Genomic DNA, 26,243 nt, shown 5'->3' on the forward strand with positions numbered 1-26,243 from the left:
GCAGCATATTCAGGACTCTGCTACCTTAATGGTCGAGGCCTTAAAGGAAATTGGTTTGCTCAACGCACGCATCACTGCCATGGCAGTTTCAGCACGCGGGTGCTTGTGGCTGCGCCAGTGGACGGCGGATGCGGATTCCAGGAAAGGAGTGGAAAATCTACTTTTCACAGGTGAAGTCCTATTTGGAGATGAACTGGATAAGTTGATATCCAAAGCTATGGCGGGTAAGTCTGTGTACCTTCATTCCGCAGCACCCCCAGCTAGATTAACCTACTCTGCTCTGACTCTGCAGTTCTTTCGGACAGCGAAATTCAAAGGCAGATCCAAGGGTTTTTCTACAGCCTTCATAGGTAGTAAAGGTAAACCCAGAAAACTGGCCGTTGCAGGTTCTTCGGAACAGTACCCCTGATCTGCTTCCTCAAAGCCTTCAGCATGACGGTGGTTCACACTGCCTGGAAGACAGGCAGGTGGGAGCTTGGTTACGTTATTTCAGTCACGTTTGGGCAACATCTTGTTAGGTTCCCTGGGTCTTAGATCTTATCGCCAAGAGATACAGACTGGAGTTTCAGGAACTCCCACCTCACAGATTCTTCAAATCAGGCTTACCAGCTTCTCCGGAAGCAAGTGTGACTTTACAGGCAGCAATTCAAAAACTAGTTCAGACTCTGGTCATTGTCCCAGTTCCACTTCAACTACAAAACAAGGGTTTTCTCTGATGTCCTAGTGGATGCTGGGAAATCCGTAAGGACCATGGGGAATAGCGGCTCCGCAGGAGACTGGGCACAAAAGTAAAAGCTTTAGGACTACCTGGTGTGCACTGGCTCCTCCCCCTATGACCCTCCTCCAAGCCTCAGTTAGATTTTTGTGCCCGGCCGAGAAGGGTGCACACTAGGGGCTCTCCTGAGCTTCTTAGTGAAAAGTTTAGTTTTAGGTTTTTTATTTTCAGTGAGACCTGCTGGCAACAGGCTCACTGCATCGAGGGACTAAGGGGAGAAGAAGCGAACTCACCTGCGTGCAGAGTGGATTGGGCTTCTTAGGCTACTGGACACCATTAGCTCCAGAGGGACCGAACACAGGCCCAGCCTCGGAGCTCGGTCCCGGAGCCGCGCCGCCGGCCCCCTTACAGAGCCAGAAGCAAGAAAAGGTCCGGAAAAATCGGCGGCAGAAGACATCAGTCTTCAACAAGGTAGCGCACAGCACTGCAGCTGTGCGCCATTGTTACTCAGGCACACTTCACACTCCGGTCACTGAGGGTGCAGGGCGCTAGGGGGGGGCGCCCTGAGCAGCAATGTAAAACACCTTGGCTGGCATAAATACACCACATATAACCCCCAGGGCTATATGGGTGTATTTTAACCCCTGCCAGAACTCACCTAAAAAGCGGGAGAAAAGGCCGCCGAGAAGGGGGAGGAGCCTATCTCCTCAGCACACGGTCGCCATTTTCCATCACAGCTCCGCTGGAAGGACGTCTCCCTGACTCTCCCCTGCAGTCCTGCACTACAGAAAAGGGTAAAAAAGAGAGAGGGGGGGGCACTAATTTGGCGCAGTTTTATACTAACAGCAGCTATAAAGGGAAAAGCACATTTTATAGTGGTATTCCTGTGTATATATATAGCGCTCTGGTGTGTGCTGGCATACTCTCCCTCTGTCTCCCCAAAGGGCTAGTGGGGTCCTGTCCTCTATCAGAGCATTCCCTGTGTGTGTGCGGTGTGTCGGTACGATTGTGTCGACATGTTTGAGGAGGAAAATGAGATGGAGGCGGAGCAATTGCCTATTATACAGTAGTCACCCCCTAGGGAGTCGACACCTGAGTGGATGAGCTTGTGGAAGGAATTGCGTGACAGTGTCAGCTCCTTACGACAGACAGTTGACGACATGAGACAGCCGGCTACTCAGCTTGTGCCTGTCCAGGGGTCTCAAACGCCATCAGGGGCTTTAAAACGCCCGTTACCTCAAATGGCAGACACAGACACGGATTCTGACTCCAGTGTCGATGATGAGGAGACAAACGTGACTTCCACTAGGGCCACACGTTACATGATTGAAGCAATAAAAAATGTATTGCATATATCTGATAATACAAGTACCACTAAAAAGGGTATTATGTTTGGTGAGAAAAAACTGCCTGTAGTTTTTCCTGTATCCGAGGAATTAAATGAAGTGTGTGATGAGGCGTGGGTTTCCCCCGATAAAAAACTGATAATTCCTAAAAGGTTATTGGCATCGTACCCTTTCCCGCCAGAGGATAGGGCACGTTGGGAAACACCCCCTAGGGTGGATAAAGCGCTCACACGCTTGTCTAAACAGGTAGCACTACCCTCTCCTGATACGGCCGCCCTAAAGGAACCTGCTGATGGAAAGCTGGAGAATATCCTAAAATGTATATACTCTCACACGGGTGTTATACTGCGACCAGCAATCGCCTCAGCCTGGATGTGCAGTGCGGGCCTGGCGTGGTCGGATTCCCTGACTGAAAATATTGATACTTTAGATAGGGACAGTATATTACTGACTATAGAGCATTTGAAGGATGCATTTCTATATATGCGTGATGCACAGAGGGATATTTGCCGACTGGCATCAAGAGTTAGCGCGCTGTCCATTTCTGCAAGAAGAGGTTTATGGACGCGGCAGTGGTCAGGTGATGCGGATTCTAAAAGGCACATGGAAGTATTGCCTTATAAGGCGGAGGAGTTATTTGGGGTAGGTCTATCAGACCTGGTAGCCACGGCAACTGCTGGAAAATCCACATTTTTACCCCAGGTAGCTTCTCAACCTAAGAAGACGCCATATTATCAGGCGCAGTCCTTTCGGCCCCATAAGGGCAAGCGGGCAAAAGGCGCCTCATTTCTGCCCCGTGGCAGAGGGAGAGGAAAAAGGCTGCAACAAACAGCCAGTTCCCAGGAACAAAAGCCCTCTCCCGCCTCCGCAAAGTCCTCAGCATGACGCTGGGGCTTTACAAGCGGACTCAGGCACGGTGGGGGCCCGTCTCAAGAGGTTCAGTGTGCAGTGGGCTCACTCGCAAGTGGACCCCTGGATCCTTCAGGTGGTATCTCAGGGGTACAAATTGGAATTCGAGACGTCTCCCCCTCGCCGTTTTCTAAAGTCTGCTTTACCGACGTCTCCCTCAGACAGGGAGGCAGTATTGGAAGCCATTCACAAGCTGTATTCCCAGCAGGTGATAATCAAGGTACCCCTCCTACAACAGGGAAAGGGGTACTATTCCACACTATTTGTGGTACCGAAGCTGGACGGCTCGGTGAGACCAATTTTAAACCTAAAATCCTTGAACACTTACATACAAAGGTTCAAATTCAAGATGGAGTCACTCAGAGCAGTGATTGCAAACCTGGAAGAAGGGGACTATATGGTGTCTCTGGACATCAAGGATGCTTACCTACATGTCCCAATTTACCCTTCTCACCAAGGGTACCTCAGGTTTGTGGTACAGAACTGTCACTATCAGTTTCAGACGCTGCCGTTTGGATTGTCCATGGCACCCCGGGTCTTTACCAAGGTAATGGCCGAAATGATGATACTCCTTCGAAGGAAGGGTGTTTTAGTTATCCCTTACTTGGACGATCTCCTGATAAGGGCAAGATCCAGGGAACAGTTAGAAGTCGGAGTAGCACTATCTCAGATAGTGCTGCGCCAGCACGGTTGGATTCTCAATATTCCAAAATCGCAGCTGATCCCGACGACACGACTTCTATTCCTAGGGATGATCCTGGACACAGTCCAGAAAAAGGTGTTTCTCCCGGAGGAGAAAGCCAGGGAGTTATCCGAACTAGTCAGAAATCTCCTAAAGCCAGGCCAAGTCTCAGTGCATCAATGCACAATGGTCCTGGGAAAGATGGTGGCTTCTTACGAAGCAATCCCATTCGGCAGATTCCACGCAAGAACCTTCCAGTGGGATCTGCTAGACAAATGGTCCGGGTCGCATCTTCAGATGCATCAGCGGATAATCTTGTCACCAAGGACAAGGGTGTCTCTCCTGTGTTGGTTGCAGAGTGCTCATCTTCTAGAGGGCCGCAGATTCGGCATTCAGGACTGGGTCCTGGTGACCACGGATGCCAGCCTGAGAGGCTGGGGAGCAGTCACACAGGGAAGAAATTTCCAGGGTTTGTGGTCAAGCCTGGAGACATCACTTCACATAAATATCCTGGAGCTAAGGGCCATCTACAATGCTCTAAGCCTAGCAAGACCTCTGCTTCAAGGTCAGCCGGTGCTGATCCAGTCGGACAACATCACGGCAGTCGCCCACGTAAACAGACAGGGCGGCACAAGAAGCAGGAGGGCAATGTCAGAAGTTGGAAGGATTCTTCGCTGGGCGGAAAATCATGTGATAGCACTGTCAGCAGTGTTCATTCCGGGAGTGGACAACTGGGAAGCAGACTTCCTCAGCAGACACGACCTCCACCCGGGGGAGTGGGGACTTCACCCAGAAGTCTTCCACATGTTTGTGAACCGTTGGGAAAAACCAATGGTGGACATGATGGCGTCCCGCCTCAACAAAAAACTAGACAGGTATTGCGCCAGGTCAAGGGACCCTCAGGCAATAGCTGTGGACGCTCTGGTAACACCGTGGGTGTACCAGTCAGTGTATGTGTTCCCTCCTCTGCCTCTCATACCCAAGGTACTGAGAATCATAAGAAGGAGAGGAGTAAGGACTATACTCGTGGCTCCGGATTGGCCAAGAAGGACTTGGTACCCGGAACTTCAAGAGATGCTCACAGAGGACCCGTGGCCTCTACCTCTAAGAAAGGACCTGCTCCAGCAGGGACCCTGTCTGTTCCAAGACTTACCGCGGCTGCGTTTGACGGCATGGCGGTTGAACGCCGGATCCTGAAGGAAAAAGGCATTCCGGATGAAGTCATCCCTACCCTGATCAAAGCCAGGAAGGATGTAACCGTACAACATTATCACCATATTTGGCGTAAATATGTTGCGTGGTGCGAGGCCAGGAAGGCCCCTACAGAGGAATTTCAACTGGGTCGTTTCCTGCATTTCCTGCAAACAGGACTGTCTATGGGCCTAAAATTAGGGTCCATTAAGGTTCAAATTTCGGCCCTGTCGATTTTCTTCCAAAAAGAACTGGCTTCAGTTCCTGAAGTTCAGACATTTGTCAAGGGGGTACTGCATATACAGCCTCCTTTTGTGCCTCCAGTGGCACCTTGGGATCTCAATGTAGTTTTGGGGTTCCTAAAATCACATTGGTTTGAACCACTCTCCACTGTGGACTTAAAATATCTCACATGGAAAGTGGTAATGCTGTTAGCCCTGGCTTCAGCCAGGCGTGTCTCAGAATTGGCGGCTTTATCCTATAAAAGCCCTTACCTAATTTTTCATACGGACAGGGCAGAAATGAGGACTCGTCCTCAATTTCTCCCTAAGGTGGTTTCAGCGTTTCACTTGAACCAGCCTATTGTGGTACCTGCGGCTACTAGGGACTTGGAGGACTCCAAGTTGCTGGACGTAGTCAGGGCCCTGAAAATATATGTTTCCAGGACGGCTGGAGTCAGAAAATCTGACTCGCTGTTTATCCTGTATGCACCCAACAAGCTGGGTGCTCCTGCTTCTAAGCAGACTATTGCTCGTTGGATTTGTAGTACAATTCAGCTTGCACATTCTGTGGCAGGCCTGCCACAGCCTAAATCTGTAAAAGCCCATTCCACAAGGAAGGTGGGCTCATCTTGGGCGGCTGCCCGAGGGGTCTCGGCTTTACAACTTTGCCGAGCAGCTACTTGGTCAGGGGCAAACACGTTTGCTAAATTCTACAAATTTGATACCCTGGCTGAGGAGGACCTGGAGTTCTCTCATTCGGTGCTGCAGAGTCATCCGCACTCTCCCGCCCGTTTGGGAGCTTTGGTATAATCCCCATGGTCAGCATCCACTAGGACGTCAGAGAAAATAAGAATTTACTTACCGATAATTCTATTTCTCGTAGTCCGTAGTGGATGCTGGGCGCCCATCCCAAGTGCGGATTGTCTGCAATACTTGTACATAGTTATTGTTACAAAAATCGGGTTATTATTGTTGTGAGCCATCTTTCAGAGGCTCCTCTGTTATCATGCTGTTAACTGGGTTCAGATCACAGGTTGTACGTGTGATTGGTGTGGCTGGTATGAGTCTTACCCGGGATTCAAAATCCTTCCTTATTGTGTACGCTCGTCCGGGCACAGTATCCTAACTGAGGCTTGGAGGAGGGTCATAGGGGGAGGAGCCAGTGCACACCAGGTAGTCCTAAAGCTTTTACTTTTGTACCCAGTCTCCTGCGGAGCCGCTATTCCCCATGGTCCTTACGGAGTTCCCAGCATCCACTACGGACTACGAGAAATAGAATTATCGGTAAGTAAATTCTTATTATTACTCCAGCTTGTTTGTGGTTCCGAAACCGGATGGTTCGGTGAGGCCCATTCTTAACCTCAAATCTCTAAACCCATATTTAAGGGTGTTCAAATTCAAAATGTAGTCTCTAAGAGCGGTGATCTCAGGTCTGCAGGAGGGAGAATTCCTGGCGTCTCTGGACATCAAGGATGCGTACCTTCACATTCCAATTTGGTCGCCTCACCAGGCGTATCTAAGGTTTGCACTGCAGGACTGTCACTACCAGTTTCAGGCCCTGCCATTTGGCCTCTCCACTGCACCGAGGGTATTCACCAAGGTAATGGCAGAGATGTTTTGCCTCCGCAAGCAGGGAGTGAACATAATAACATAACCTGGACGACCTGCTGATAAAAGCGCCTTCCAGGGAGAGTTTGTTGGACAACATTGCCCTCTCATCCTGACTTCTTCAGGATCACGGGTGGATTCTGAACCTGCCAAAATTCCACCTGGAACCAACACTGAGGCTTCCGTTCCTTGGAATGATCCTGGATACGGAGGAACAAAGGGTGTTCCTTCCGTTGGAAAAGGCGTTGGTAATCCAGTCAATGGTACGGGATGTTCTAAAACCAACCCGGATATCGTTGCATCTGTGCACTCGCCTTCTGGGTAAGATGGTAGCCTCTTACGAGGCTCTGCAGTACAGAAGGTTTCATGCAAGGCCAGTCCAGCTGGATCTTTTGGATAAATGGTCCAGATCGCATCTTCACATGTACCAGAGGATATGTCTGTCACCAAAAGTCAGGATTTCTCTTCTGTGGTGGCTCCAGATTTCTCACCTGACTGAGGGTCGACGGTTCGGGATTCAAAATTGGATTCTGCTAACCACGGACGCAAGCCTCAGAGGTTGGGAGCAGTCACCCAAGGGGAACAGTTCCAAGGAAGGTGGTCAAGTCTGGAAGCCGTTCTTCCGATCAACATTCTGGAACTAAGAGCCATATACAACGCCCTTCTTCTAGCTTCGCATCTTCAAGATCAAGCCATTCAGGTTCAAGTCTGACAATGTGACGGCCGTAACGTACATAAACCGACAGGGCGGAACGAAGAGAAGGGCTGCAATGTCAGAGGTAACAAAAATTCTCCTCTGGGCAGAAAGACGCGCGTTGGTGCTGTCGGCATTCTTCATTCCGGGAGTAGACAACTGGGAAGCGGACTTCTTCAGCAGACACGACCTCCACCCAGGAGAGTGGGGCCTTCACCCACAGGTGTTCGAGTCCTTAACAAGTCGGTGGGCAATTCCACAGATCGAATTGATGGCCTTTCATCTCAACAAGAGCTAAAATGCTATTGTTCCAGGTCGAGGGACCCACAAGCAGTGGCGGTGGACGCTCTGGTGACTCCATTGGGTCTACCTGATGGTTTACGTGTTCCCACCTCTTCCTCTGGTCCCAAGAATTCTCAAAAGAATAAAAAGGGAAAAGGTTCAAGCAATTCTCATTGCTCCAGATTGGCCGAGAAGGGCGTGTTACGCGGATCTACTGGAGTTGCTCCTGGAGGACCCGTGGCCTCTGCCTCTACGAGAGGATCTTCTGCAACAGGGGCCGTTCGTCTATCAAGACTTACTGCAGCTACGTTTGACGGCATGGATGTTGAGCGTCAGATTTTAGCCCGGAAAGGCATTCCGAACAAGGTTATTCCAACCCTGATCCAAGCCAGGAAGGGGGTAACATCTAAACATTATCACCGTATTTGGAAAAAATATGTCTCGTGGTGTGAAAACAGGAAATTTCATGCAGTGGAATTTCAACTGGGACGTTTTCTACTTTTTCTACAGTCAGGTGTGGATGTGGGCCTACATTTGGGCTCCTTGAAAGTCCAGATTTTGGCCTTGTCCATTTTCTTCCAGAAGCAGTTGGTTTCCCTCCCTGAGGTTCAGACGTTCTTGAAGGGTGTTCTACACATCCAACCGCACTTTGTGCCTCCCACGGCACCTTGGAATCTTAACGTGGTGTTGCAGTTTCTGCAATCGGACTGCTACACTGTTGGCCTTGGCGTGTGTCCGAACTGGGGGCGTTGTCTCATGAGGATAGAGCTGAACTCGGAATTCGTCAGCAGTTTCTTCCTAAGGTGGTGTCTGTGTTTCATATCAACCAACCTATTGTGGTTTCAGTGCTTACTGACACCTCTGCTACCTCAAAGTCCCTGGATGTTGTGAGGGCTTTGAAGATCTATGTGAAGAGGACAGCTCGTCACAGAAAATCTGACTTGCTGTTTGTTCTCTATGATCCCAGGAAAATTGGGTGTCCTGCTTCAAAGCAGTCTATTGCTCGCTGGATCAGACTTACTATCCATCATGCTTATTCTACCGCAGGATTGCCGGTTCCTAAAGTACAGGCCCACTCTATTAGGTCGGTGGGTTCTTCCTGGGCGGCTGCCCGGGGTGTCTCGGCTTTACAGCTCGGCCGAGCAGCTACTTGGTCGGGTTCGAACACGTTTGCTAAGTTCTACAAGTTCGATACTTTGGCCTCTGAGGACCTAAAGTTTGGTCAATCTGTTCTGCAGGAGCCTCTGCACTCTCCCTGGTACATCCCCATGGTACTAATGTGGACCCCAGCATCCTCTAGAACGCAAGAGAAAATAGGATTTTAATTACCTACCGGTAAATCCTTTTCTCGTAGTCCGTAGAGAATGCTGGGCACCTGCCCAGTGCTTCGTTATCCTGCAGTGGTTACTTGGTTCAGTACTGATTTGTTATTGGTTTAGTACTGTTGTACAGTTTGGTCAATCAGTTCTGCAGGAACCTCGGCACTCTCCTGCCTGGCTTGGGAGCTTTGGTACATCCCCATGGTACTGTGGACCCCCTGTATCCTCTAGGACGTAAGAGAAAATAGGACTTATCGGTAAGTCCTTTCCTCGTAGTCCGTAGAGGATACTGGGTGCCCGCCCAGTGCTTCGTGTTTCCTGCACTGTTACTTCGTTAAGTAATATTGTTGGTTCGGCTGTTCCTGTTCAGTTTTGGTTAGCATGGCTTTCCTCTTGTTTGTGTGTGCTGGTTCGAATCTCACCACTGTTCTGTTACATTCTTCCTCCGGATATGTCCGTCTCCTCGGGCAGTTTCTAGACTGAGTCTGGTAAGAGGGGCATAGAGGGAGAAGCCAGTGCACACTATTGATTTCTTAATGTGCCCAAGGCTCCTAGTGGACCCGTCTATACTCCATGGTAATAATTTGGACCCCAGTATCCTCTGTGGACCAAGAGAAAAGGATTTACCGGTAGGTAATTAAAATCCTTTTCCCCCCCATTAGTACTAGAAACCTTGTACCAGGTACAATAAGGAAACAAAATTGGAACTCACAGCAATCGGGTGCCATACTAAGAAAAATAATTCCATATTATCCCATGTTTCTGCGCTTATTTTTTCATAAATGAGCCTGCTTTTCATGTATCTGTGGGAATCAAATGCAAGTCCTGTCTCATCTTACAGATGGGTCCACGGTTATCTTGACTAGTTTTCTGCGCCTAGGCACAACATGACTTATTAGCATAAACCCTTCATCTATTGTTCTCAGCTGCAAGTGTAAGGTAATGCACTGTGGTAACAAGAACAAAAATAACACCTACATACTAAATGGGGTAAAATTAGGGGATTCTGTACTGGAAAAGGACTTGGGTGTCCTCATAGATGGCAAACTAAGCAGTAGTATCCAAAGTACGATTGCAGCAAAGAAGGCTAATAAGATATTAGCATGCATAAAACGGGGATTTAATGCTATGGACGAGAGTGTTATACTCCCGTTGTATAAATCATTAGTGATGCCACATCTTGAATACTGTGTACAATTCTGGGCACCATACTACAAAAAGGATATCCTGGAGCTAGAAAAGGTTCAGAGGCGGGCAACCAAACTAATTAAGGGCATTGAGACACCGGAATACGATGAAAGGCTTGCAAGGCTAGGCATGTTTACATTGGAAAAGAGGAGACTAAGTGGGGACATGATCAACATCTACAAATATATAAGGGGACAATACACAGATCTTGCACAGGACCTGTTTTTGGTTAGATCAACACAGAGAACTCGTGGACACTCGCTCAGGTTAGAGGAGAGGAGATTCCGCATAATATGGCGTAAAGGCTTTTTTACGGTAAGGACGATACGTGTTTGGAATTTCCTGCCTGCGGGAGTTGTAATGGCGGACTCGGTCAACACCTTTAAGAATGGATTAGATAAATTCCTAATGGATAAGGATATCCAGGGTTATGGTGCATAGTCACGCACTAAAGTTATTATAAAAAAGAGGGATAAAACGTAACGGCAGACATCGGCATTAGTCAAAATTTTATACCAAATAATCCTGCATAGGAGACCACAAATAGGTTGAATTCGATGGACAAATTGTATTTTTTCAACCTTAGATAGTATGTTACTAATACAATACAGAGAACAATACAGCAGGGGATTAAGTCCGACTGGCCAGTCTCCGTTAATTCTAATAAAGATCAAGATAAATGTGGACCCATCATAAATGTGGACCAATCTGTATGTCAAAAAGAAAATGCAGGAGTTCAATCCTTGGCGATGGATCGATTTGCAGTTCTAGAATGACTAATCGCATCCATGTACATAAGTTTTGCCTTGCAACCTAAAACTAAACTTTCAACGCAGGGGGCTATCCTAATTGGCCATAATGAGCGCAGCTAGGCATTGCTGCAATCGCACTGAGTTGCATTATCTTCCATGATGTTTTACTTTTTTTTCCTGGTTACTGGAGACCTTTTTATTTTTTCCTGTCTTTGGGAGATGTATTCTAACCAGTGGGTTGATGAAACGTCAGTTGGGGTTTTTTCTGTGGTCAGATTTAGAAAAAACACAGTGATTTCCTACAGGCCCGACATGCATTCAATTAAAGCACGTCTTAAAACAGCCATTTTCATTTTTGTAAGTGGAAAATATACAAAACACTAAGCAGTAGGTTTATACCGGTATGTAGGGTTATACTGCTGAAGTAGAGTGCAAGTGTTGGTGACGCTACATAGTTCATGACTGTGCTTGCACTGAACATAAAATAATGCCACATAAGCTGCTAAAATAGTATTGCCCTAGTAGTGTTAAAATCAGTAACGGTGCCTCTTTGTGTAAATTAATTAATGAAGTTTGCACAATAATGCAGAACTTTAATATGGACCCCAATCTGTGTTGTAAAATGTGTATTCCGTATCGAAAACTGAAAGAAAAACCCCCATGGACAGATGAAAATACTGCACATGTTAAAGTCTCGTCCTGCGTTCCCCCAACATGTACAGTACGTGTGACTTCTCAAACCTCGTACAATACTGCTGGCTGGAGGAGGAGGAGGGATGTGTATGTTTAGTTATTAATAGTATAGTGGTAGTAAAATAATAATAATGATAACTGTGTATGAAGCGTTTATCGGTGAGCTTAGTATCCGCCCTCTCAGGGCATTTAAACTCTGGAGCCCTCCCTATTGGCAGTTGGGCGCATTCCCTCCAACAGCAGCGGGGGTGGTGACCAATGAGCGGCTGGATATCTGGTCCCGTCTCTCTCACGCCCTGTTTGCAGTGTTCGGATCCATAACAAACTCTCCGTGTGTGTGTAGCCGCCCGAGTGAGTGTAGGCTGTGGCTGACAGCTGGGCTCTCTCGCACGGCCTGGCCTTCCCGAGTGGCGCGGATACGCCCGGACTCGAGCTGCGGGCAGGGCAGGCGCTGGAAGGGGTCATAGTTGCACTGTAATAGCTCCTTGCACGCACGGATCACCCTCTGCCAGCCGCCCCGCCGTGTCGCCCTGGGCGGAAGCGCCTGTGCAAGGACTGGGGCAGGGAGTCGCCAGCCCGCAAACTGGGTGCTGCACTTCTGTAGTCAGTTCATGGGTCGCCTGTATCTCTGTCACCCGTAACCCTCCCCCTATCCCACTGGTGTGAGCAGATCAGGATCAGCACTGGGGACGCGTCACGCGCCCCCCTGATCTCCGTCTTCCTAACCATGAGTGCGGAGCAGGACATCCCGCCCGGTGCAGTTGAGGTCAGCGACGGTAAGCCCCACTCGCTCACTGCCGAGTGTACTACCTGTGGTCTGTCTGTATCTGCTGTTTATTACACTGGTGGCATCGGTGCCACTACATGCTGCGTAACATGGCGCTGTATTTGAGATGTGCTTATCTGAGAGCTCACATCCTTAGCTAGCATAGAAGTTTACTAACGAGTAACCAGTCACTCCATGCGGATGTGGAGTATTGTTCTACAATGGCATGGCAGCACTTCAGTGTGGTCATTTGTAAGATTGCTGAGTCCTAGAGGTAACCTTTGACCTTAGTATCTAACTTGCTATTAAAAGTCCAGATAAACTTCATAAACATTTAATTCCAGTGTGTCCTCTGCATGTGTATGACAAGTGGCCAATGTTGGTCTGGTTTTGTCACATATGGAGTTTTTATTTCAGTTAAGATTTCCATTTACAGTAGGTCTTGCGCCTCCTGGTTCTCTTTCTGTGACAGGTCATTTTCACAGGCCCTGTAGTAGGAGCCAGTGATTCAGCGTGGAAAGTAATGTGTGCCGTATGCTACACTCCTGCTGAGGGTGACCAAGCCACAGAATGTCAGGCTCTGTGCTTTCCCATCCTGTTTTGCCATTACTGTAGTGATAATCTCTCTGCTGACATTTCTTGACATATAAACTTTGAATTCTGCTTGTTCTGTCCATCAGCTCCCAGTCCTCCCTAAAAAATGATCTCTTCAAGCAAAGTGTGTAACTGGTTACCGTTAAAATAAATCTTATTAACCGGACATGGTAGCTCTCTGATTTAAATAGATGTATAATTTAATTTTAAAAAAAATTAAGAAAAAAGAAATACATTGGTAAAGAAACATCCAGCTTGTTTGGTTATGAGTGGAACTTTGTGAATGTAATCAGCCTTTCAAGTTCTGAATGACTTTAGTGCCGCTGCTGCCAGATATACAAACAGGTTTCTACAGTATGAGGAGCACTGGCAGATTGCTGAGGTGTAATTAGAGCCTCTGCGTGTAGTTAATGCTTCTGGCTACTTGTAAGGAAATTAAACATCCTTTCCAAAAATGTATTCCATTCAGGCAATGCTATCCAACAATGTGGATTACTGTGCTTGCCTATGGTAAATCTGCCTGTAGACCGTTTCCGGTATGCTTTCTAGAACATTTATGACCTTTTATCTGCATTAAGAAGTTCTCCAGTTGGTATAACAAGCGCAGGCTCTTGTATCCCACAACCTGTTGAAAAGAGGGATTAGTGCACTACAGACATTTACTGGAAACTGCTTGGCATAAAGAGCATGGATGCGTTCTGTGGAAATATGCAATTGCGGTCGAATACCGGCTGGAATTCGACCGTTTTTAAATTCGACAAAATTCGACAGTCGCATACCCTGCCGCCGGGACCCGAATTCGACATATTCAATAAAAAACGTATTCGACAGTCCCGCTGTCGAAAAACGGACCAATGACGGATATGTGCGTCCTGGATTCGACTTTTTGGACGGCACAAAAATGATTTAAAAACCCAGAAAAAAATTGCGTGGGGTCCCCCCTCCTAAGCATAACCAGCCTCGGGCTCTTTGAGCTGGTCCTGGTTGTAAAAATACGGTGGAAAAATTGACAGGGGATCCCCCGTATTTTCACAACCAGCACCGGGCTCTGCGTCCGGTCCTGGTGCAAAAAATACGGGGGACAAAAGGCGTAGGGGTCCCCCGTATTTTTAACACCAGCACCGGGCTCCACTAGTCAGAGAGATAATGCCACAGCCGGGGGACACTTTTATATCTGTCCCTGCGGCCCTGGCATTAAATCACTAACTAGTCACCCCTGGCCGGGGTACCCTGGAGGAGTGGTGACCCCTTAAATCAAGCCCCCCCCCCCCCTCCAGCCACCCAAGGGCCAGGGGTGAAGCCAGAGGCTGCCCCCCCCATCCATGGGCTGCGGATGGGGGGCTGATAGCCAAGTGACAAAATAAAGAGTATTATTTTTTGTAGCAGAACTACAAGTCCCAGCAAGCCTCCCCCGCAAGCTGGTACTTGGAGAACCACAAGTACCAGCATGCGGGGGGGAAACTGTCCCGCTGGTACCTGTAGTTCTACAAAAAAATACCCAAATAAAAACAGTACACAGACACCGTGAAAGTAAAACTTTATTACATACATGCCGACACACACATACTTACCTATGTTGACACGAGGTTCGGTCCACTTCTCCAAGTAGAATCCACGGTGTACCTGAAAATAAAATTATATTTGCCAAAATCCAGTGTAGATCGGTCCTCTTCTGAGCCTCGTACTTGGCAAAAAAACAAACCGCATTTACTCGGACCACGCACTTGGCTATCAGCCTCCCATCCGCAGCCCATGGATGGGGGGGGGACAGCCTCAGGCTTCACCCCTGGCCCTTGGGTGGCTGGAGGGGGGGGACCCCTTGATTTAAGGGGTCCCCACTCCTCCAGGGTACCCCGGCCAGGAGTGACTAGTTAGTGATTTAATGCCAGGGCCGCAGGGACAGATATAAAAGTGTCCCCCGGCTGTGGCATTATCTCTCTGACTAGTGGAGCCCGGTGCTGGTGTTAAAAATACGGGGGACCCCTACGCCTTTTGTCCCCCGTATTTGTTACCAGGACCGGACGCAGAGCCCGGTGCTGGTTGTGAAAATACGGGGGATCCCCTGTCATTCCCCCCCCCCCCTGTATTTTTACAACCAGGACCGGCTCAAAGAGCCCGAGGCTGGTTATGCTTAGGAGGGGGGACCCCACGCATTTTTTTTTCTTGATTTTAACCTATTCCCACTGAAAACCATGCTCTGATCTCTCCATATTATTTTAGTCAGTTTAAAAAAAAAAACTATTCTTTTAAAAAATATATAAATAATACTTCTGTCTCCTAATAGACAAACCAAGTACATAATCCCTTCTAATATAAATAGATATGCTATTAGCAATAAAAAAAACACCCAAAAAAACATGTTTTTAAATTTTTTTATTAGATTCCGCCACCAAAGTGAGACGGAATGAAATTGACAATTACTGTCGAAAAGCACTGTTGTCGAATCGACATTCTCCAATTGAATACACTTTTGTCGAAAAGCCGCATTTTTACCATTGCAGACATGTCGAATTTGACAACTGTCGAATTTCAAAAAGTCGAATCTGAAACGTCCGTGTTTTTTTGTCGAAACGTACTGTATTGCGTTGTCGAAATTTTTTTTTGTGTCGAAAATGCCACGTTTTTCGACATTTACGGCAATTCGACCGCAATTGCATATACCCCACAGTGAGGAAATATTTATAGGCGTTTGAAGGAATATTGTTTGGCTGATGTTAAATCTAGCTCTGCTAAAGGGCATTTTATTCCCAAATCAAAGCAATGGACAACTTCTAAACATTTCCTGAATTCCTGGGTTTTGTTGCTTGGGGTGTCAAGTTTTCTGTTTTGACAAAGTATTTACCCCTCTCCTGTAGTAGGAGGGTTCATTCAGATGAGCATTTAGTGACCATGATCTTTTTAAAAAAAAATTGTTTGCTCTTATGATTTCTAAATGGAGTGACACGTAACAAAGTGCTATTACTATTGTACAATCTTAAGGACCGTTTATCACTGTGCCCATGCCACTTCTATGTGGAGAGCAGTAATGAGTAAGACAATGCTCTTGTCACTTATTTTTGGTGCAGATTTTGTGTGGCTCATTTAGTGACTGGCATATTGGGCCTGATTCCGATTTTTTTGCAGTTAAGCGATTATTTGGCAACTGCACTTGTCCGGTTCGCCTGCGTACACGCCAAGGTACCTTAGCGATTCCGCTTACAGTGAGGATTTCTATGCAAAGTGATGGACAGTATGTGGGAGGTAATAGGGAGTGGTGACAACGCAGGGGTATTGCAATAGTTTTCAAGGAGTCTATGGCTACTACTGCAATCTCATGTGCAGAAAATATGGCGCCACAATCTCTGTTCCCGCAGCCATTTCTGCTGTATCAAAGTATCTGTGACCACCAATGTGTATTTTACAGTGTTTTCTCTGACGTCCTAGTGGATGCTGGGAACTCCGTAAGGACCATGGGGAATAGCGGCTCCGCAGGAGACTGGGCACAAAAGTAAAGCTTTAGGACTACCTGGTGTGCACTGGCTCCTCCCCCTATGACCCTCCTCCAAGCCTCAGTTAGATTTTTGTGCCCGGCCGAGAAGGGTGCACACTAGGGGCTCTCCTGAGCTTCTTAGTGAAAGTTTAGTTTTAGGTTTTTTATTTTCAGTGAGACCTGCTGGCAACAGGCTCACTGCATCGAGGGACTAAGGGGAGAAGAAGCGAACCTGCCTGCTTGCAGCCAGCTTGGGCTTCTTAGGCTACTGGACACCATTAGCTCCAGAGGGACCGAACACAGGCCCAGCCTCGGAGCTCGGTCCCAGAGCCGCGCCGCCGGCCCCCTTACAGAGCCAGAAGCAAGAAGAGGTCCGGAAAAATCGGCGGCAGAAGACATCAGTCTTCAACAAGGTAGCGCACAGCACTGCAGCTGTGCGCCATTGTTACTCAGGCACACTTCACACTTCGGTCACTGAGGGTGCAGGGCGCTAGGGGGGGGCGCCCTGAGCAGCAATGTAAACACCTTGGCTGGCAAAAATACACCACATATAACCCCCAGGGCTATATGGATGTATTTTAACCCCTGCCAGAACTCACCAAAAAGCGGGAGAAAAGGCCGCCGAGAAGGGGGCGGAGCCTATCTACTCAGCACATGGGCGCCATTTTCCATCACAGCTCCGCTGGAAGGACGTCTCCCTGACTCTCCCCTGCAGTCCTGCACTACAGAAAAGGGTAAAAAAGAGAGGGGGGCACTAATTTGGCGCAGTTTTAATATTAACAGCAGCTATAAAGGGAAAAGCACATTTTTATAGTGGTATTCCTGTCTATATATAGCGCTCTGGTGTGTGCTGGCATACTCTCCCTCTGTCTCCCCAAAGGGCTTGTGGGGTCCTGTCCTCTATCAGAGCATTCCCTGTGTGTGTGCGGTGTGTCGGTACGATTGTGTCGACATGTTTGAGGAGGAAAATGAGATGGAGGCGGAGCAATTGCCTATTATAGAGTTGTCACCCCCTAGGGAGTCGACACCTGAGTGGATGAGCTTATGGAAGGAATTGCGTGACAGTGTCAGCTCTTTACGAAAGACAGTTGACGACATGAGACAGCCGGCTACTCAGCTTGTGCCTGTCCAGGGGTCTCAAACGCCATCAGGGGCTTTAAAACGCCCGTTAACTCAAATGGCAGACACAGACACGGATACTGACTCCAGTGTCGATGATGAGGAGACAAACGCGACTTCCAGTAGGGCCACACGTTACATGATTGAAGCAATGAAAAATGTATTGCATATCTCTGATAATACAAGTACCACTAAAAAGGGTATTATGTTTGGTGAGAAAAAACTGCCTGTAGTTTTTCCTGTATCCGAGGAATTAAATGAAGTGTGTGATGAAGCGTGGGTTTCCCCCGATAAAAAACTGATAATTCCTAAAAGGTTATTGGCATCGTACCCTTTCCCGCCAGAGGATAGGGCACGTTGGGAAACACCCCCTAGGGTGGATAAAGCGCTCACACGCTTGTCTAAACAGGTAGCACTACCCTCTCCTGATACGGCCGCCCTAAAGGAACCTGCCGATAGAAAGCTGGAGAATATCCTAAAATGTATATACACTCACACGGGTGTTATACTGCGACCAGCAATCGCCTCAGCCTGGATGTGCAGTGCGGGCGTGGCGTGGTCGGATTCCCTGACTGAAAATATTGATACCCTAGATAGGGACAGTATATTACTGACTATAGAGCATTTGAAGGATGCATTTCTATATATGCGTGATGCACAGAGGGATATTTGCCGACTGGCATCAAGAGTTAGCGCGCTGTCCATTTCTGCAAGAAGAGGTTTATGGACGCGGCAGTGGTCAGGTGATGCGGATTCTAAAAGGCACATGGAAGTATTGCCTTATAAGGGGGAGGAGTTATTTGGGGTAGGTCTATCAGACCTGGTAGCCACGGCAACTGCTGGAAAATCCACATTTTTACCCCAGGTAGCTTCTCAACCTAAGAAGACGCCGTATTATCAGGCGCAGTCCTTTCGGCCCCATAAGGGCAAGCGGGCAAAAGGCGCCTCATTTCTGCCCCGTGGCAGAGGGAGAGGAAAAAGGCTGCAGCAAACAGCCAGTTCCCAGGAACAAAAGCCCTCTCCCGCCTCCGCAAAGTCCTCAGCATGACGCTGGGGCTTTACAAGCGGACTCAGGCACGGTGGGGGCCCGTCTCAAGAGGTTCAGTGCGCAGTGGGCCCACTCGCAAGTGGACCCCTGGATCCTTCAGGTGGTATCTCAGGGGTACAAATTGGAATTCGAGACGTCTCCCCCTCGCCGTTTTCTAAAGTCTGCTTTACCGACGTCTCCCTCAGACAGGGAGGCAGTATTGGAAGCCATTCACAAGCTGTATTCCCAGCAGGTGATAATCAAGGTACCCCTCCTACAACAGGGAAAGGGGTACTATTCCACACTATTTGTGGTACCGAAGCCGGACGGCTCGGTGAGACCAATTTTAAATCTAAAATCCTTGAACACTTACATACAAAGGTTCAAATTCAAGATGGAGTCACTCAGAGCAGTGATTGCAAACCTGGAAGAAGGGGACTATATGGTGTCTCTGGACATCAAAGATGCTTACCTACATGTCCCAATCTACCCTTCTCACCAAGGGTACCTCAGGTTTGTGGTACAGAACTGTCACTATCCGTTTCAGACGCTGCCGTTTGGATTGTCCACGGCACCCCGGGTCTTTACCAAGGTAATGGCCGAAATGATGATACTCCTTCGAAGAAAGGGAGTTTTAGTTATCCCTTACTTGGACGATCTCCTGATAAGGGCAAGATCCAGGGAACAGTTGGAAGTCGGGGTAGCACTATCTCAGATAGTGCTGCGCCAGCACGGTTGGATTCTCAATATTCCAAAATCGCAGCTGATCCAGACGACACGACTTCTATTCCTAGGGATGATCCTGGACACAGTCCAGAAAAAGGTGTTTCTCCCGGAGGAGAAAGCCGGGGAGTTATCCGAACTAGTCAGAAATCTCCTAAAACCAGGTCAAGTCTCAGTGCATCAATGCACAAGGGTCCTGGGAAAGATGGTGGCTTCTTACGAAGCAATCCCATTCGGCAGATTCCACGCAAGAACCTTCCAGTGGGATCTGCTAGACAAATGGTCCGGGTCGCATCTTCAGATGCATCAGCGGATAATCTTGTCACCAAGGACAAGGGTGTCTCTCCTGTGGTGGTTGCAGAGTGCTCATCTTCTAGAGGGCCGCAGATTCGGCATTCAGGACTGGGTCCTGGTGACCACGGATGCCAGCCTGAGAGGCTGGGGAGCAGTCACACAGGGAAGAAATTTCCAGGGCTTGTGGTCAAGCCTGGAGACATCACTTCACATAAATATCCTGGAGCTAAGGGCCATCTACAATGCTCTAAGCCTAGCAAGACCTCTGCTTCAAGGTCAGCCGGTGCTGATCCAGTCAGACAACATCACGGCAGTCGCCCACGTAAACAGACAGGGCGGCACAAGAAGCAGGAGGGCAATGGCAGAAGCTGCAAGGATTCTTCGCTGGGCGGAAAAATCATGTGATAGCACTGTCAGCAGTGTTCATTCCGGGAGTGGACAACTGGGAAGCAGACTTCCTCAGCAGGCACGACCTCCACCCGGGAGAGTGGGGACTCCACCCAGAAGTCTTCCACATGATTGTGAACCGTTGGGAAAAACCAAAGGTGGACATGATGGCGTCCCGCCTCAACAAAAAACTAGACAGGTATTGCGCCAGGTCAAGGGACCCTCAGGCAATAGCTGTGGACGCTCTGGTAACACCGTGGGTGTATCAGTCAGTGTATGTGTTCCCTCCTCTGCCTCTCATACCCAAGGTACTGAGAATCATAAGAAGGAGAGGAGTAAGGACCATACTCGTGGCTCCGGATTGGCCAAGAAAGACTTGGTACCCGGAACTTCAAGAGATGCTCACAGAGGACCCGTGGCCTCTACCTCTAAGAAGGGACCTGCTCCAGCAGGGACCCTGTCTGTTCCAAGACTTACCGCAGCTGCGTTTGACGGCATGGCGGTTGAACGCCGGATCCTGAAGGAAAAAGGCATTCCGGATGAAGTCATCCCTACCCTGATCAAAGCCAGGAAGGATGTAACCGTACAGCATTATCACCGTATTTGGCGTAAATATGTTGCGTGGTGCGAGGCCAGGAAGGCCCCTACAGAGGAATTTCAACTGGGTCGTTTCCTGCATTTCCTGCAAACAGGACTGTCTATGGGCCTAAAATTAGGGTCCATTAAGGTTCAAATTTCGGCCCTGTCGATTTTCTTCCAAAAAGAACTGGCTTCAGTTCCTGAAGTTCAGACGTTTGTCAAGGGGGTACTGCATATACAGCCTCCTTTTGTGCCTCCAGTGGCACCTTGGGATCTCAATGTAGTTTTGGGGTTCCTAAAATCACATTGGTTTGAACCACTCACCACTGTGGACTTAAAATATCTCACATGGAAAGAGGTAATGCTGTTGGCCCTGGCTTCAGCCAGGCGCGTCTCAGAATTGGCGGCTTTATCCTATAAAAGCCCTTACCTAATTTTTCATACGGACAGGGCAGAATTGAGGACTCGTCCTCAATTTCTCCCTAAGGTGGTTTCAGCGTTTCACTTGAACCAGCCTATTGTGGTACCTGCGGCTACTAGGGACTTGGAGGACTCCAAGTTGCTGGACGTAGTCAGGGCCCTGAAAATATATGTTTCCAGGACGGCTGGAGTCAGAAAATCTGACTCGCTGTTTATCCTGTATGCACCCAACAAGCTGGGTGCTCCTGCTTCTAAGCAGACTATTGCTCGTTGGATTTGTAGTACAATTCAGCTTGCACATTCTGTGGCAGGCCTGCCACAGCCAAAATCTGTAAAAGCCCATTCCACAAGGAAGGTGGGCTCATCTTGGGCGGCTGCCCGAGGGGTCTCGGCTTTACAACTTTGCCGAGCAGCTACTTGGTCAGGGGCAAACACGTTTGCTAAATTCTACAAATTTGATACCCTGGCTGAGGAGGACCTGGAGTTCTCTCATTCGGTGCTGCAGAGTCATCCGCACTCTCCCGCCCGTTTGGGAGCTTTGGTATAATCCCCATGGTCCTTACGGAGTTCCCAGCATCCACTAGGACGTCAGAGAAAATAAGAATTTACTTACCGATAATTCTATTTCTCGTAGTCCGTAGTGGATGCTGGGCGCCCATCCCAAGTGCGGATTGTCTGCAATACTTGTACATAGTTATTGTTACAAAAATCGGGTTATTATTGTTGTGAGCCATCTTTTCAGAGGCTCCTTCTGTTATCATGCTGTTAACTGGGTTCAGATCACCGGTTGTACGGTGTGATTGGTGTGGCTGGTATGAGTCTTACCCGGGATTCAAAATCCTTCCTTATTGTGTACGCTCGTCCGGGCACAGTATCCTAACTGAGGCTTGGAGGAGGGTCATAGGGGGAGGAGCCAGTGCACACCAGGTAGTCCTAAAGCTTTACTTTTGTGCCCAGTCTCCTGCGGAGCCGCTATTCCCCATGGTCCTTACGGAGTTCCCAGCATCCACTACGGACTACGAGAAATAGAATTATCGGTAAGTAAATTCTTTTTTTTTTTTTTTTTTTTTTTTTTAAATCTGCAATCCTGCCAGTCCTGCTCAGACCGTTTCCAGGATGCCAAAGAATTAGCATATTGTCACACAAACACTGCGTATGGGATCACAGCTGCCAATGCATTACTGTACACTTCTGAATCAGGCCCATTGTGCTGCTTCTGGAATTTTGGGAGTGTGTGTATAGGTGTGTCTTTCTCACTGTTTTGAATTTGTTGTATGTAATTCTTTGCTTTTGTTCTTTGTTATGCAATAGTTGGCATAATATTGAACTGGCACACATTATGTTCCCTTTCTAATGAGTGGACATTTTGTGTAGTATCTGCAGACAGTTTTCACATTTGAAGTCTGTAGGTACCTTTTTTGCACAGTAGCTGCCCATAGCAATACTGCATTTACATTGATGTATTGTGCTTGAGTTTTTGACACAGTGGCATATCTCTTGGGCTTCATCAGTAGTGTGGCTTTGCAGTGGAACATTTGTAAGAGATCACAAAGGGGCATATTTATCATATTACGCATCTCCGATGCAGTAATTGTGACTACATTCGCAATGCGATATTTGCATCGTATGAATGTATTATAACGCACATCCCAGGACAGAACTTGTAGAAAAAAGCTCTCACTGCAAACTCCCTCCCCGAATGTATTGGGTATTTTAAGCAAAAAAAATACCCTAAGAATTTGTCTGCACATGCTCCTGCCTGATTATGCCCCTGATATCGCCCTTTTTTCTGCTGCCCAGTGTCTGGCCTCCTCTCCTGCCCCTCCCAAATAATGAAATAAAACTTGCCTGCAGCCATGGACTGCTCTGTAACCCAGTCACCTGAGGTGCAGTGATAAGTCCAAGTCAGCACCTCAGCTGACTGGGTCACAGTGAAGGAGCTAACTGATCACTGATTTCTGAATGAAGGTAGTTTCATGGAAAATGCAATCTGCATACTAAAAAATATGCAGATTTGAGGGCATGGGAGACTATTTTATGAATTCACCTCACAAGCCCTTTCATACATTTTAAGAAGTACTAAAATAAAGAGAAACACCAGTTTTCACATTATTTTAATAAAAATTAAATGTTAAATATGCCCCTAAATCATACAATAACCTGCATAATGTATTTCCTTTTACAGGTGAACACTTGACATAAATGTGTATTTTGGGAGACGTCTATAAAACTCTGCTGTCATTAGAGGTTCTACCCCAATCCTGCCGCTTCCCACTTTTTCCTTCCCTAGTAGAATGAACGTTGTAATATCTGGAGTAGTACTGTAGCTTAATCTAACAATGTCTAATTTTTTTTTTTTTTTGTGTGCTCCGTTTCAGATAGTCTTTACTTTGCCATCCTCTGCTGCAAACCAAAGTCAACTCCAAGCACGTATTATTTCTCCATCGATGATGAACTTGTATATGAAAAGTAAGTACGCTTAGGTGAAATGCTGGTTCTGGAAAAACAATTATGTAAATACATGGGTAAATGAAAGCCTTTCATATTGAAAGCTTGGTCTTACACACTGCAATAGATTATGTTTAGAGATTATGTTAATTTAGCAATTAATATTTATGGAAAAAGCAGTCAGCCCTGATTGCCTATAATTAAGTTTAGTATGACTGCAAGTGGAGACCTTAGTTACTTTGGTAGAGAGGTGACTACTTAAGAGAATTTGCAGTAGTCTCCGTTACTAAAACCGTTCAACCTGCTGATATATCATGAGTAAGGCTGGACATTCATCTGACAGATATCTGTGTACCAGCCATTGTGCCGACCATGTAGCCGATCCAGGCAAGTATACACACTTACCGATCGGCCGCTCTATATGCTGGTCCCTGTCATGCAGCTGGACGGGCATTTGAATTTTCCCACCCAGCTGAGACGTAATCCCTCACAGGAAGTGTAGATATATCCGCTGGTGGCTGGGGTGCAGTATAAATGACCGGCGGACAGGATGCCTGAGGTCACAATACTGACGCCGGCATCCCGATTTCCCCCCTTGGTGCCTAATCCTAACCCCCTCCCCACAGCCTAACCCTAACCGCATTGCTTTATCAAATTTATAGATTCTTTATTTCTCTGACGTCCTAGTGGATGCTGGGTACTCCGTAAGGACCATGGGGTATAGACGGGCTCCGCAGGAGACTGGGCACTCTTAAAAGAAAGATTAGGTACTATATCTGGTGTGCACTGGCTCCTCCCTCTATGCCCCTCCTCCAGACCTCAGTTAGTATCTGTGCCCGGCCAGAGCTGGATGCACCCTAGGGGCTCTCCTGAGCTTCCTAGAAAAAAAAGTATTTGTTAGGTTTTTTATTTTCAGTGAGATCTGCTGGCAACAGACTCACTGCTACGTGGGACTGAGGGGAGAGAAGCGAACCTACCTGCTTGCAGCTAGCTTGGGCTTCTAAGGCTACTGGACACCATTAGCTCCAGAGGGATCGAACACAGGCCCAGTCCTCGGTCGTCCGGTCCTGCAGCTGTGCGCCATTGCTCCCTTAGCACACCACACACTCCGGTCACTGATGGGTGCAGGGCGCTGGGGGGGGGGGGGGGGCGCCCTGGGCAGCAATTAGATTACCTTACTTGGCGAAAAGCACATAATACAGTCTGATAAACTGTATATGAGCATTAACCCCCGCCATTAAAGTACATAAAAGGACAGAAGCCCGCCGCTGAGGGGGCCGGGCCTTCTTCCTCAGCACACCTGCGCCATTTTCTCTTCACAGCTCAGCTGGAAGGAAGCTCCCCAGGCTCTCCCCTGCAGTATCCTGGTACACAAAGGGTAAAAAAGAGAGGGGGGGCACATAAATTTAGGCGCAAAACTGTGTATATAAGCTGCTATAGGGGAAAAATCACTCAGTATAGTGTACATCCCTGTATTATATAGCGCTGTGGTGTGTGCTGGCATACTCTCTCTCTGTCTCTCCAAAGGGCCTGGTGGGGGGAACTGTCTTCAAATAGAGCATCCCCTGTGTGTGTGGTGTGTCGGTACGCGTGTGTCGACATGTCTGAGGTAAAAGGCTCCTCTAAGGAGGTGATAGAGCGGATAAGTGTGTGGGAGGGTGTCTCCGTCAACAACGCCGACACCTGTTTGGATATGTGTAAGTGCTGAGGTAAAATGATTGCACAAAAGGTTAGGGAACAGAAAGGAAATCTACCCTGGTCTGTCCCTATGTCACAGAGTCCTTCAGAGTCTCTCTATGCTCACTATCCAAAATAACAAAGTATCGACACAGAGTTTAACTCCACTGTCGACTACGATAATGCAAAGTTACAGCCAAGAGGGCTAAAAGATATTCAATATATGATTATTGGAATAAAAGATGATTTGCATATCACTGATGACTCATCTGTCCCTGTCACGAGAGTACACATGTTAAGGGGAAGAATGCTGAGGTAAATTTCCCTCCTCTCATGAGGAAAAAGAGCGGGAATCTCCAGACAAGAGACGGCAGCTTCCCACAAGAGAATTCTCAGGCTGTATCCTTTCCCCACTAGGGCCAGGATGTGTTGAGAATCTTCCCCTTGGGTGTCCTGTTTGCACTAGCTATTCTCAGGGATCCTGCAGATAGTGTGCACATTCTAGTATACTACCCAGACCGGCGATTGTGTCGGCATGGGTTTCTAGCGCTGTGGCAGCGTGGACAGGTACCTTATCAGCAGAGATTGAGACCCTAGTATGCATATAAATATTTTAAGATGCTGTCTTAAGTGATAGATATATAATTATAAAGCATGCCCAAAGGGACATGAGTATACTGGGTCCTAGAGACAAAAGCTATGTCGATTTCTGCTTGACGTGTCCTGTAGAATATACATTGGACAGATGATGCCGACTTAAGAGGCATATGGAAGGCTGAGGATTGTGTGGAGAAAGGTTCTCGGGCCTGGTCTCCACAGCTATAGCTGGTAATTCTGATTTCTCTAACGTCCTAGTGGATGCTGGGGACTCCGTCAGGACCATGGGGAATAGCGGCTCCGCAGGAGACAGGGCACAAAAGCAAGCTTTTAGGATCACATGGTGTGTACTGGCTCCTCCCCCTATGACCCTCCTCCAAGCCTCAGTTAGGTTTTTGTGCCCGTCCGAGTAGGGTGCAATCTAGGTGGCTCTCTTAAAGAGTTACTTAGAAAAAGTTTTTAGGTTCTTTATTTTCAGTGAGTCCTGCTGGCAACAGGCTCACTGCATCGAGGGACTTAGGGGAGAGATTTTCAACTCACCTG

At 47.9% G+C, this 26,243-nt stretch overlaps 1 protein-coding gene across 7 annotated transcripts in view; it reads left to right on the top strand.

Annotated features, from left to right (window-relative positions):
- CDC14B (cell division cycle 14B) overlaps window positions 1-26,243 on the top strand; it is a 358,395-nt gene that overhangs the window by 125,926 nt on the left and 206,226 nt on the right. For 6 of the 7 annotated variants that reach the window (XM_063913731.1, XM_063913732.1, XM_063913730.1 and 3 more), the window contains exon 2: window positions 23,357-23,447. In XM_063913731.1, coding sequence (XP_063769801.1) covers window positions 23,357-23,447 — 91 coding nt within the window. Of the gene's footprint in view, window positions 1-11,903; window positions 12,377-23,356; window positions 23,448-26,243 lie in introns of those variants that run through there. The other variant, XM_063913729.1, reaches the window with a different exon arrangement.

The sequence above is a fragment of the Pseudophryne corroboree genome, chromosome 1 (assembly GCF_028390025.1).
Source record: "Pseudophryne corroboree isolate aPseCor3 chromosome 1, aPseCor3.hap2, whole genome shotgun sequence".
Classification (NCBI taxonomy): domain Eukaryota; kingdom Metazoa; phylum Chordata; class Amphibia; order Anura; family Myobatrachidae; genus Pseudophryne; species Pseudophryne corroboree.